Here is a 12,289-nt window from a genome sequence, read left to right as displayed (position 1 = left end):
TTGAATTGTTGTTATATAATTTCTGGTGATAGTTTCAGTAGGTGTTGAACATTCGGGACCTAATAAGGCAAAGCCGTGTGTAGTTGAGCAGCGGCCGGGTATTACATATATTGACAAAACGTGGATTGAACGGAACGGGAAAAAAACGTGTCGGAGAATTCAAGTTGCAGGAGAATCGGACGGGACGCACACTTTTAATGGACCAATCTAGAGAGGGGCCATCTGTCTGGGAGCTGCCACACTCAACAGCACTGACATGATGACGCACACGCCAAGAACATCATTGGTCTTTCTGTGCTCGTCTATCCGACACCCAGCTTCGGCAGAGCTGCGCCGACCCGTGTGCAAAGTGGCGATCTACGTAGACACGGATGTATACGCTCGAGGAGCTTTTTCTAATGGATGGTTTTCCAAAGTTTTTTGAGATTGGAAATGGGAATAGCTACTCCGTAGGTACCTACTCAATTGACCATTATGGCTCCCGAGAACAACAACCTGCCAACTTGTGCTGGCCGAGTTCTCACGCCCAGTAAATGGGGCATATTTCAGGGATGCGCCATTGAAAAGGGAATTCAAAGCTCAGGCAAGAACGAGTTCAGCTGTCGCGGCCCGGGTGTGGCGTGTAAACTCAACACGTCTATTTGATACGTCTCCGTTTTACGCTATCTCACTTCTTCCAACTTTTTCCAAGCGAGTAACGTCCCCAAGGTAGGTACATAGGTATCGTACTTAGAGCGCCCCCACGATCTCGGCAAAGTCGGCGTTCATGCCGGTAGCCAGGTCGTAGATCGGGTGACCCAGGCTGTCGTGGATGCCGAAGCTGCTCGCCGGGTCGGCGGGGGTGTCGACGGGGACATCAGAGTAGGCGAAAGCCACTGTGGTCTGGGCCGACGGGTCGATCTCGGTGTAGCCCAGGTCATCATCGCCCCATCTCGAGCACCCAGTGCACTTGGCCGTGACTTGCCAGTGGGTCTCGTTGGCGTGCGTTCCGGTCTCGAGGACGGTGTACTGCGCATCCGGGTTCTCCGGAGGGCTGAAGTAACCGCTGTTTGGAGGTTAGTATTTGATATTGGCTTGGAAATAAACCATGGGGACGACGTACTAGGCGATCCGAGACGAGAGGACGACGCTCCCGGCTCCGTCCGCCCAACCAATGGCGAGGGGGTTGTATGTCATGTGGCCACCCCAGGCGAACCCAGCCCAGCCAACATCCGCGGGCGACACAATTTGCAGGACTGTGTCGAAAATCTTGTCCTCGGGGACCGGGTCCGGGATGGCGACCCGGAAGATGATCCCACGAGGGCTGGTGTACGAGGCGAAGGTCAGGCCGGTCTCCGCGTCCTCATAGGGAGTAGAGTCGGGCTCGAGCTGCCTCTGGGCTAGAACATGAAAGGATAATGTTAGTCTCGCCGATACGATGGGTTTGTGCGAGCAGGGGCATCGTACCGAGGCCCATGAAGCCCGCCACACGCGCAAGAGTCTGGGTAAGATGCATTTTGAACCTGGCTTTCTGCTGTAACAGGCTGTTGAACCAAGTGTGACCTGAGAGCGGAATCACGGACTGGCCACGAGGCGGGGGAGATTTCTTATATACAAGTAGGACTCAACCGGGGGAACCGCAATAACGGCCTGCCGGGGGGTCATCCACCGGGGGCTGGGTTACTGGTACAGGCCGTGACGCACATCATTCCGCAAATCCGGAGTGGGACATTTCTAATCTGCAGCATGCTCGGGGGGAACGACCCAAGCCGGAGTGACGCTCCTCGCTGGACAGGTACCCCGGCACGACGTGGCCGACGGGCAAATGAATGAGGCATGGTTATGATCCGGGTAGCAGCAGTTCGAAGCTTAAAGCCAAGCCCCAATGCGGGCCCTCTCGACAAGGTCACAGCTCGCAAGGGGACGACGCGGTCATCTGTTTTTGGTAGCCTCTGGTTGGTCCATCCGGCGGCCGTTGTTGTGAGACTGCACCTCCTTGACTGCCGGAAGGCACGCCAATCGCTCCGGAGTGACCATCATTTCCGGAGAGAAGCGCGGAGACGCATGGAAGGACGTGGAGAAATTCGGTGCCGGCGTTGGCGGGCGATGATCCGGGTCCATGATTGGAAGGGGTAAAGCAAGGTGTTTGAGGAATAAATGATTGCGGGGTGCGATGAGATATTAAACGGAGGGAGCGGGAAGGTCATGCGGGTTCTGGTTAGGAGATCAGCATAGATCCCGAAACAGGGCAGCCCAAGGAAGGGTATACCGCAGTTGAAAGAGGATGGTTTCTTTAGCCTAAACCTGATTCGACAAGGAAAACGACACTGGAAAGACATGCTTCGTGCCGATGCAAGGGGCAGAGATCCTGACTCTTGGCACCGCGAACAAGACAGCATTGGGACATGTCAAGTTGCCCGCCAAACCGGACATGAGGGCATCGCCGTGGTGCATCTGGAAGAGACGTATGGGTCTCGCATTTTCAACGCCAACCTTAGAGGCCACTTCAAGGCAGAAGGCGATCATTCATGGAAACGAGGGGGTGGTATTGATGGATACTGGGATGACAAGGAGGAGTATGGGGGAGCTTTTCACAGGGAATGCACGTGTAAGCAAGGTGCTCTTCCTGGATCGTCATAGAACGACAGTGGTGTTCTGGCTGACTTGAGATGCTGTGCCCGTGGCGCCGCTGGGAGAACCAGGTACCTATGTAAGAGGAAAAGAGCGGCCGGCACTTGGCGATGCCGCCCCCCGATATATTGGGTCGAGAAACAGACAATATAAAACAGGCAAGGACTGGTATGTTCTCAGGATCGTCTTTGAGATGGCGGTTTGCGCTGCCCGCTTATCATGGCGAATTAATCTGTAGGTCGGTCGAAAGAGGTCGTTTCGGGAGCGACGAAAACTGGCCGAGAGCATTGCATACCTCGCAGATAAGGGCGGTGGGGAAAAGGGTTGGCTCGGACAACGTGTATCGTCTTACTTCGTCTCGGTTTCCCTTTGGGGGTTGGTTGTGAAGAGAGAAAGGCCGAGCCGGTGAGGCGATCTTGAAGTGATCGCCCGTCGTCTCCATTGCCAAGGCGGATGCTCTGAACCTTATTCCGAACGCCGCCCCCACCCCTCAGCATCCCCCGAGCCCATGTAAAAGAAACAAGGCCCCTGACGATCCAGAGCGGAGCAATATGCAATCGAGAATCATTGTGGCTTGCGATTTCCATGTCGTCCTGCGGGAACCTCGGGAACCTCGTTCGTCATCCGGATATGCGATCTCGTCTTCGCATCAGGCACCAGGCATTGGTGCAGACTGCCTGGAGCTCATCCCGTCTCAACAATGCTCTGAAGGAAGGTAGGTAGGTCGGCACCTAGGTGGGTAGATATGGATGTACCTTCGTACCAAGGAATGGAGGTCGGTCTGTCTCTTGGACTCGGCCTGGCCCGCGATCTGATACCCCGCTTCGGATGACGACCCCACCAAAACTTCGAAAGAAACCGCCGACGAAGCCGGCGATGGATGCCCCGATTTTCCCTCACGACCCTTCTTTCGCAGATCGAAGGTCAGCGGGGATAGCGATAACCACAATTTAACCATCACCGCTATCATGGCCGAGCCAAGGAACCCATCTCGCCCGCCACTCCACGCCGTGCTCCCACCCCTCGTCCTCGGCACGGCGACCTTCAACACCCAATATGTCTCCGACCCGCACTCGATGCCCTACCGCGACATCGTCGCCCGCGCACTCTCCCTCGGCATCAATGCGTTCGACACGAGCCCCTACTACGGGCCCTCCGAAACCCTCCTCGGCACCGCCCTCGACGCCTTGATGAACCCCCCCACCACCACCACCACCACCACCACCACCGAGACCACCAACAACACCGATACGAACACCACCGCCACCCCCCCAACCGTCCCGCTCCCCCGCTCGAGCTTCTTCCTCATCACCAAAGCCGGGCGCATCGCGCCGACCGAGTTCGACTACTCGCCGTCGTGGATCCGGTACTCCATCCTGCGCAGCCTGCAGCGACTACACACTCCCTATCTCGACCTGGTCTACATGCACGACGTGGAGTTCGCGACGCCGGCCGAGGTTGTGGGCGCGGTGCGGGCGCTGCGGCGGCTGCGCGACGAGGAGGGCGTCGTGCGCTACGTGGGCATCAGCGGGTTCCCCGTGGCGACGCTGTGCGCGCTGGCCGAGCGCGTGCGCGCCGAGACGGGCGAGCCGCTCGATGCCGTGCTGAGCTACGGGCATTTCACTGTGCAGAACCGCGTGCTGGGCTTGCCGTGGGTGGGTGGGGAGGGGGAGGAAAAGGAGGAGGGTGAGGCAGGGTTGGCGCCGTTGACGAGGTTCAAGAAGGCCGGCGTGGACGTCGTGCTGAATGCTAGCATACTCGGCATGGGCTTGTTGACGAGCCGGGGCATACCTGCGGACCCGCCGGCGCCGGACGAGGGGGGTGCTGGTGAGTCTCTGTTGGCGAACTGGCATCCCTCGCCGCCGGAGCTGCGTGTGGCTTGTAAGACCCTTGCGGGCATCTCAGCAGCGGCAGGTGAGCGCCTGGAATCGGTGGCGATACGCTGGGCAATAGCCGAGTGGGCGCGGGTTGCGGCCATGGCGGGTTTGGGCGTTGACATCACAGCCCCGGGTGTCGGGCCCCAGAAGGTTGGCGTTACGGTCTGCGGTGTCAAGACCATCGCGGAACTGGAAGAAACAGTCGCGGAGTGGCGCGGCGTCCTCTCTAGCCTTACGTTTGGCCCCAGCGATGAACTGTATGGTTCAGTACGCCAAGAAAAAGTGCTGAACCTGGTTCGGAACGAATTTTGGCCTGCCTTGCAATCATGGCTAGACTATGTCTGGGACAGCCCGGGGCCTGATTTCGTGAATACCAGGCAGGAGGTTGATCGGGGAACCATACCGGATGACGGTATAGTTGCCGCATTTGAGAAGGCGAGACAAGGTACACAGCCCACAGCCAACACCAGGTAGCACCTGCCATGGCCTGTCACAAGAAGGGAATACCCGTGCGGTAACCAGGTCGCTATTCGATCTCTAAAAACATAATCAAGCAGTACTACTTAGGGCGCCAGTTCTCCAGACTCCGTTCCATCCCCCATGTCGTGGCCTCAATTTCCCATCCTCACCTCATCGCGCCTGATACCTCCTTTGTACGTACCACTAATGTCTCGGAAGGGAAAATGCTGGGCTTGAACTTAGGGAAGAAGACAAGACGGTAAACAGGGAAGGGAGGTGGGGGGTTGAGGGAAGAAGGGATGTACTGTGTAATGAAAAAGAGAGATTCCCGCCGCCTTCAAGCACCACAAGCACAGACGGAACAGCCATCGTAGACCGCTGAATCTGAGCTTCCGTCGCTGGGATGCCTAAGCCGTCATCAAATGTTACTCCCGGAACTGGTCCCTGCCTGGACCTCTTAGCAATTGCGGGAGGATCGAATCCTCCCGAACCGTCGTCACCGGCGGCTTTCCCCCCCGTGACGAGAACGAAAGGATCGAATCAGATAACAGCGCCGCTACTGCGTCGACTAATGCACACGCTCCACGGCAGCTTCGCCGGCAGGATGCTTCAACTCATCGTCGGCGCCGGGAGTAGCGGGTGTCTCGGGTGTAATGGTGACTGTTGGTGGCGACAACGAGTCCGATGCGCCATGCGTGCCTTCCTGGTCGCCCCCATTTTGTGCATCTGGGGCCCCATTGTCCTTGTTCTCCATCACGGTGTCTACTGACAGACCACCCGAGGTCTCATCTTGTGGTTTTACGTTGGCGTGGTCACTAGCCATATCGGTTTCGGTGATCTCTACCTCGCCAGAGCCGGCAGTGTTCTGTGACCCAGCCTCCCCGGCCTCCCTGGCCCTCCGCTCGGCCTCGATCAGACTGAGACGCCTGCCTGCGTTCTCCCCGTCCAGGCTGACGCCGACTACCTCTGCCAAGCTTCGGAAGTTGAACATGGGCTCTGTGCTAGCGCTGGGATCTCGGTCGCGGTCCGGATCACCACCATCTTCGCTAGTGCCAGATCGGCTCCCTAGGCTGAGGCCACTGTTGCGAGGATTCTGGAGGTGGGTGGGGGATGTATAGCTGCCGTGTTGACTGTCAAGAACTGATGACGATACCGATGAGGCATTGCTCATCTGCCGGAGGTGAGACGGGCCGGCAGGGAGATGAGGAACTGGGCGCGGGCTTGATGCATCGGTCGAGCCTCCCGGCACAGCCGGATCGGTAGCGGCGACAGGGGCGCTTTCCGCATGCGCAGAAACCCCACGGTCAACACCCTTCCCTTTCTCCTTGGGGTTCGCTTCCGGAGACTCGGTTGTCGCTATGGCGCTGGCAACACTGGCCTCGATTCGGAGATTGCTGGCAGCACTATTGCCCCGTTTCCTCCCAAAGCCCAGGCCAGGGAGACTGAGAGTACTCCCGCTTGCTGAGCTCTGGCCGCTACGGCCGCTGGCGCCCTCATAAGGCCCAGTTTGCTTCGCAGCCGCCTTGGCCGCTTTCCGGTCCTCCTTTTCGCGCTTTTTCGCCTCTTTCCGCTCCTCTTTGGAAACCTTGCGTTTGCGCTCCTCCTCAGCGGCGAGTGATAAGCGAACGGCCTCCGCGAGCATCATCTCTTCGAGATCCTCGAGGCGATCTCGGTGGTTACCACCACCACCTCCAGACCGGCCGCGCCCTAACTCTCCTCTGGGATTCTGATCGGGGCCACTTTGGGAAGGCGTTCCGGACCCGCTATCCCCGTTCTCACCTTCCCCGTGGTTGACTCCGCTGGGGGAAGGGAGTGCAGATGCCGACCCACCATTGTTTCTCCGCCCGAACCGACTGCGAAATGCCCGGTTCTCGGAGCCACTCACAAGAAATGCCGCAGTGTGTAGCGCTGTCGCAGCGGCGGCTCTCCTGGCTAGATGAGCCCGTGCTGCCTGCAACTTTGTCGCCCACTCGGGCCGGATCCGATCCGTTAGGATGACGCTTGGGCTGCTGGCGGAGACAGACTGGTTGCGCCGGCGGCCGGTGCCATTGCCAGGGGACGCGTTGGTTGGGGAGAGAGTAGCTGAGTTTATTGAACTGCTCGAGGACATGGCAGCGTTCGAGGCACCTAGAGCAATCAAAGATATGCTGTACGATAAGCCCCGTCGGAAGGGTGGCGGCTCGTAGGTGACGCCGAAGTCGGGTTGCGTGCAGTATGGGCAACACGCGGGCTCTGATACTAAGAGTCCTGCGGTTTCCTCCGGATTGTGATTCGGGTCGTTCTCGTTGTGGCCCTCTGGGAAGTGGGGGTCTGGCCGCTTGATCTGCACAAAACACTCGCTGCATATCGGCTGATCGCAGCACCGCGTGTGGTTCAAGTACGGCGGATAGGTCAAGAAACATATGGGGCACTCGGTGGCGTCCTTGTACAGAAAGACCTCGATGGGCTGTCCGTTGACGAAAGGGTCATGTGGTAGATTGATTTCGCGAGGCATGAGCTCGGTAGTGGAACCATTTCGCGATCCTCCCCCGCCCAAGACGGCGGCGATAGCTTTCCCGCGGGGTTTGAAAGGAGAGTTCGCTCGTGGGGCTTGAGCTGAAACAGGCGACGACAGCGCGGAGGAAGGATTAGAGGTGGCGTGTTCTGAGGCGGTCGACGGTGAGCGACCACTAATCGGTACTGTCAGGCTATCTAGGTTTGGAGACCCCCCTGCGCCGGGGTTCGTTGGGAGAGGCCGCGGAATGAGCTCTTCGGGAGGGATCTGGTCGGCGGGTGGAATGGGCAGGCCCCGTGCGGCAGCGATGATTTGTGGCTCAGTCCACTGGTCGTTAAAGTCGTTCAACCCTCGCCAGAAAGGGGCAACCTTCCGTTCAATCTACAGAGGGAGAGGGAGTGAGAACGGCACAGATATAGACGGTCCGGGGGAGCCACTTACTTGAAGTTGTCGGACAATCGCCTTGTTGAAGTCCTCGGGGCTTGTATATGTTCCCATGGTGACCAGGTATCCCCCATCAACGTGCTCTTCCTTCATGCTGCGCTCCCTCTCTGCAATCCTCGCAACACGCTCCCTCTCCAGTCGCCGTGCCTCCCGTTCTTGTTTGGTCTCACGGCGTTCGTATGGCGGTTCCGCTTGAGAACCTCCAGATCCTAGCCCCAGGATTCCTCCCAGATCTCCGCGACTGACTCGGTTCCTCCGATTCGATGCTCTCTCGGACTGCAGGGAAGCACTACCGGGGTCGCCATGATGGATGCGACTACTCCCATCGCCGGCGCGCGATTCTTTTGTGCTTGAATTACCCATGGCGGCGATACGATGCCCCTCAACGTATCACCCGTATTCGCAGTCGTCGTCGATCGAAGGGAATCGGTAAGAATGGGGTTGGGCGGCGCGGATCGGATTTCGAAGCTTGATACGCAAACGGCCGAGATAAGGCGATCGGCTGGCTGTCTGGGCTTTGGGGGAAATCGGTGACGTAAACAGTTCGGGGCGAAGTGGGATGGGGAGATCAACGAGGGACCTGCACAGGGTTTACAAGACGAATAAAGTGAGGGCGGCGAGCCTGGACACGGATCGCTGATAGGGAGGTCGCTCCTTTCATTTATTCTCGGCCCTGCCGGTATATCCACAAGTGGTGTTGTCAACTGACGGGAGTTACTTGGTGCAAGGTCCACGGTTAGGAACAAGGTCCAGGTCGCGGCAGGCCTGGCAGTCGCGTTGCAGCGATGCAGAGGTGCAGCAATAACCGGATATGGCGGGAGGTTGGCAGAAGGTGGGATTCAGCGGGGTTTGGCGGCATGACACATGGTCACGCTATGCAGTCGGGAAGTAGGTCTGCTTGCCTTGCACAACAGGCTCGATGTGGGCGACGATGGTTCCCGGGCCTAGATGCGGTGACCGAAGAGCGAGCGACGATGTGCACAAAGGATGGCAGGTGAGAGATGCTTTCGAGATGGCGAAGGCAGATGCGTGCCAAGGAGCAATCCCAAGCCAAGCACGCCCGAATGCCGCCAACCGAACCCCCGTTGTTTGATTGTTAATGCGGGGCAGGCTCGAGGCGGGCATTGGTGCAGCCGCCCGAGCCGCCCCGGTAGAGAGATGTTCAATGGTTGGGCCGGGGTTGCTCCCCGCTCGCCCCACTTCTCTTTACACAGGACTGGCACCTTTGAGAGATCTGACACGTGCCCGACCTCGGGCTTCATGCTTCATGGGAATTCGCGACCGAGGAAAATCATGGATTCAAATGACATGGGGGACAAGATAGCCTGGTACTCAATTCCCAGCAGGATTTTGTCTATTGTAAAACAGTAGGGAAACGGTGGCAACCATCCGAACCAGAGCCAAGAAGAAAACTAAAATGCTACAAATGAAGCGACGGTCTGTTAAGGTCGGATAAACGACTTCTCATCTCCATTTCCACAAAAGTTTGATCCATTATCATATGTACCTAACGACCCTCCGTACATGGTGCTAGTTCTCGGGGTTGACATCATGGCCATCACGGACAAGTTCGGCATTCGGGCTTCGCAAACTGAACCTTGCGTTCCGCGGAGAACATCCAATTGCTATGAGAAGGCCCGAGAGCTCCGTGGCTCATTGGTACCTACACCGGGGTCGAATCTGGTCTTTTTGGGCCTAGCCTAGCCTACTCCTAGTGTAGGTAGGTAGGAGAAGGGCCAGTGCCCCTTGTATTGTGTTCGGGTCGCTTTACGTGGGTAGGCACCTCCCTAGCCAGCTGAAGCCTGAGTCGACATATATAGACCAAGAAACGAACGACACCGAGCTATACTTGTAGCCCAGTACTGGTATTTTACGAAAACTCCCAGTTGGTGACTCTCAGCGAAACCATTCGCGCGGCGAGCTATATCAATGACAAATATTTATGTCAGACATCAGTTCTCATAACAATAGCCGATACCAACAATGATGTTGTAAACGACGTTTGGTTGCGTACAGGAGAAAGAAGCACAGGGAGTGATCTACCTAGACAGATAGGTACCTAGGTAGGTTACCAAGAGGGGGGAGCCCCAAAACCCAAGCAGAGATAAATTACCAGGTACCTACCTCGATAGGTACTTCCATACTCCTAATTAGTACCCGAATGCTTCCTCGCAGTCGACATTGCAGGTTTCCCTCTTAGGTTTCTTCATTTCTATCCCTGTGCAATGCAGTAATCTCCCCTGAAGATATCTTAAAACCACTTTCCCAAATACCGTAGTTTACTAGAAATGCAAAGAAGGAAGATACACTTAATGATTGCGAACAACAAGCCCCGGAGCTAATCTTGCTCCACAATTCCGAGATGCAAGTGCGTATACACCAGCCTCGCGATCGTACAAAGGAACGACCTACTTGGGTAAGGTATGTGGCACAGACTGAAACGACTCCAAATCCTAAACGCAGCTCCACCCATATCAGCTGAATAATAGAGGGCATCACGGTTGCATTTGTCATCCCAGATTTGCAAGTCAGATACATTTCCCGGCATCTGTGTCGAATTGTAAGCATCGTATATGCCACATCGTCAATATCATTTACGCTGTTAGGTTTTGTATTTAAACCAACTCTTTGTTGCTCCTCAATATTTTCGCGGTCGCCTTCCTCACCCTCCTTACATCTCAGCCTCCGTCACTATACCACCCTCGCCATAATGTCTTCCTACAACCTCACACCTCCCCGCCGGATCACAGCGTCCAATCTCCCCCTGCCCTCCAACCTCCGTGGAGATGAGCACGCCGAGCCTGGCGTTGAGGTCAAGGTCGACAGCCTGAAGGCCGACTCCCTTCTCGACGGCACCTTGATGCGTTCTGTGGTAGCCACCAGCAAGCAAATTCCCACAAGCAACGACGGCCAGTGAGTCGCAACAAATCCCTGCCTTCAGCCCCTCGGCGCGAATCCGGATTTTAATGACCCCCTCTGCAGTGGTGAACTGCCCCTCGACAAGGTCCCAGGCATGGGCATCGTGCTCCCGGGCGGGCTGAACATGTACTACATAGACCTGGCGCCCAACACCGAGGGCACCATGCACCGGACGACGTCGACCGACTACCTGGTGCTCATCTCCGGCACGCTGAGCCTCTTGACACCCGCGCCCGAACCCTACCAAGTCAAGGATGGGGCGGCTACGTACGGTGAGGCCGTTGAGACCGTGTGCCATGCCGGTGACGTGGTGGCCCAGCGAGGGATGATGCACGCGTGCGTTTACCTATGAAAGCTACGAGAGTTCATTAGTCGCTGACGTGTGTGGTAGGCTCTCTAACCGCACGGACGTGTGGGTTAGGCTGCTTGCTGTTGTGCTGTCGTCCGACACCAACAAAGTTCCTATTGAGGGCACTGGCGGCTACAAGGAGCTGCATGATGCTTGGATTGGATAGCTTAGATGGAAATGGAAGGGCGACACAAGCAATTTGGCGAGGGACGATTTGAGCATACGAGAGCTAAATATTTTGACTTCCCAGCATGTTCGACAGAAGACGTCGACGAGTTTTAAGCGGCGTGGAATATGTGTGCAATCTAAGCGGCCTCATAAAGTTTGAAAACCTTATTACCTGGCACTGAGGTGCGGCAGTCGTTCTCGCTTTTTGACACACGTTGTCCCTCGTTCGAGGAGAACTAACCTCCTTATGTGTTGTTACAGACCGATGAGGATGGCTTCTGAATGCCGCGATCTCTAGTTTTGTGATATTGGTGCGATAGGGTCGACGACGATTGGTTAGGCCAGGCGGTTGATACAAACACGCAAGGAAAAGAATAACGTGTGATGATTAATGAAAACTTCTGCTTGAGAACTATGTGATTAATGATTTGGTCGTATACCTGGTGTTGTTCATTTTCAGAGATTCGTGAAACGAAGCTCGGAGTAATGGGCACGGTGTTGCTCATCAATTGTAGTACCTATGTTGGGGTATGGCATATTTGAGTTGACATTCCGGGTTACCACATCTCCACATCCGGACGATCCCGCGGCGTGGGGCCGATTCGGCGCGGCATAAGTGGGCCCCTCTCGTCACTCCGCCGGCAGACTTACCACAACCCCACGGAGTTTTGACTATGTGGGTGGAGGGGCGATCATGTGGGGGGTGGAACTTGAGCCAACTTGCCAACCTCGACTCCTTCGAGAGAGTGAGCAGTTAGGTATGTAGTAATTGACACTATTAATTTGGGGTTTAATCTTCCACTGGGGCAAATAAGAGGCCTTGACATGATCCCGAACTTGGGTACCTCTGAAGGAGCCGGGCCATCCGGGTTGTTGATCCTCGCGCCGGGAAGATTCCACTCCCTTCGACATGTTGATTGCGAGGTCGTTGTGGGATAGGCCCCGCATCAACTGAGCATCAATCGAGTT

At 56.5% G+C, this 12,289-nt stretch overlaps 4 protein-coding genes across 4 annotated transcripts; 2 read left to right on the top strand and 2 right to left on the bottom strand.

The window, feature by feature from the left end:
- Positions 1-597: 597 nt before the first annotated feature.
- On the bottom strand, positions 598-1,884 carry B0H64DRAFT_198489 (uncharacterized protein). Its single transcript, XM_062799214.1, has 3 exons — positions 1,447-1,884; positions 1,103-1,379; positions 598-1,045 (listed from the first exon to the last, which is right to left on the bottom strand). Exons 1-3 carry the CDS (start codon positions 1,493-1,495, stop codon positions 730-732), a joined length of 642 nt encoding a protein of 213 aa, XP_062658461.1. The 5' UTR covers positions 1,496-1,884; the 3' UTR covers positions 598-729.
- Positions 1,885-3,578: 1,694 nt separating this feature from the next.
- B0H64DRAFT_375675 (Aldo/keto reductase family-domain-containing protein) lies at positions 3,579-4,961 on the top strand (the record flags this gene model as incomplete). The annotated part of the gene is made up of 1 exon (XM_062802433.1): positions 3,579-4,961. One exon carries the CDS (start codon positions 3,579-3,581, stop codon positions 4,959-4,961), a length of 1,383 nt encoding a protein of 460 aa, XP_062658460.1.
- A 453-nt stretch (positions 4,962-5,414) lies between these two features.
- Positions 5,415-8,559, bottom strand: B0H64DRAFT_198470 (uncharacterized protein). Its single transcript, XM_062799213.1, has 2 exons — positions 7,882-8,559; positions 5,415-7,821 (listed from the first exon to the last, which is right to left on the bottom strand). The coding sequence occupies exons 1-2, from the start codon at positions 8,245-8,247 to the stop codon at positions 5,515-5,517; spliced, it is 2,673 nt and encodes an 890-aa protein (XP_062658459.1). The 5' UTR covers positions 8,248-8,559; the 3' UTR covers positions 5,415-5,514.
- Positions 8,560-10,563: 2,004 nt separating this feature from the next.
- On the top strand, positions 10,564-11,466 carry B0H64DRAFT_362655 (uncharacterized protein). Its single transcript, XM_062801773.1, has 3 exons — positions 10,564-10,797; positions 10,867-11,139; positions 11,195-11,466. The coding sequence occupies exons 1-3, from the start codon at positions 10,595-10,597 to the stop codon at positions 11,316-11,318; spliced, it is 600 nt and encodes a 199-aa protein (XP_062658458.1). The 5' UTR covers positions 10,564-10,594; the 3' UTR covers positions 11,319-11,466.
- The last annotated feature ends 823 nt before the right edge of the window (positions 11,467-12,289 follow it).

Source organism: Chaetomium fimeti, assembly GCF_033439085.1.
Source record: "Chaetomium fimeti strain CBS 168.71 chromosome Unknown B0H64scaffold_5, whole genome shotgun sequence".
Lineage (NCBI taxonomy): Eukaryota > Fungi > Ascomycota > Sordariomycetes > Sordariales > Chaetomiaceae > Chaetomium > Chaetomium fimeti.
Note: the sequence above shows the minus strand (reverse complement) of the source record. Positions and strands in the feature narration are given on the sequence as shown.